General features: G+C 64.1%; 1 protein-coding gene across 1 annotated transcript in view; it reads left to right on the top strand.

Moving 5' to 3' along the window:
• The window catches only part of LOC104624485 (cathepsin L2-like), a 2,196-nt gene that overhangs the window by 1,324 nt on the left and 324 nt on the right, over positions 1-548 (top strand). The window contains exons 5-6 of the mRNA XM_010291869.1: positions 4-156; positions 337-451. Of these exons, the coding sequence (XP_010290171.1) occupies positions 4-156; positions 337-451 (268 nt within the window). The remainder of the gene's footprint in view (positions 1-3; positions 157-336; positions 452-548) is intronic.

Genomic DNA, 548 nt, shown 5'->3' on the forward strand with positions numbered 1-548 from the left:
GCCGATACACCCCCCGGGAGAGGGCAGCCAACTGCTCCGCTGTCTGGCTGGTGGCCCAGGGCAGTGAGGCGGCACTGGAGCAGGCAGTGGCAGCTGTGGGCCCTGTGTCCGTGGCAGTGGATGCCAGCAGCTTCCAATTCCACTTTTACAAGTCGGGTACCGTCTCTCTCTTTGTGGCATGGATGGGTAAACTGAGGCAGGGCTGCCTCGCTGCGGCGGGTGGGCAGTTTCCCCAGGGTGCCCAGCCCAGGGGAATAGGATCCACCACCCTGCTTTGACATGGAGAAGATGGGATCAGGGCTGGCCCCCAGCTCACCCCAGCTCTGCTCTTCCCAGGCATCTTCAGCAGCATGTTTTGCAGCCAGCGGGTGAACCACGGGATGCTGGCTGTGGGCTACGGCACGAGCCAGGAGCACGGGCATAACGTGAGCTACTGGATCTTAAAGAACAGGTAGGGGCTGAGGGTGTCCCCCCAAACCCGCCGCCCCTTTCACCCCCACACACAGCCTGTCCCCCCGCTCCCGCCAGGGTCGGAGCTGCATGGCAGG

The sequence above is a fragment of the Phaethon lepturus genome, unplaced genomic scaffold (genome assembly GCF_000687285.1).
Source record: "Phaethon lepturus isolate BGI_N335 unplaced genomic scaffold, ASM68728v1 scaffold26967, whole genome shotgun sequence".
Lineage (NCBI taxonomy): Eukaryota > Metazoa > Chordata > Aves > Phaethontiformes > Phaethontidae > Phaethon > Phaethon lepturus.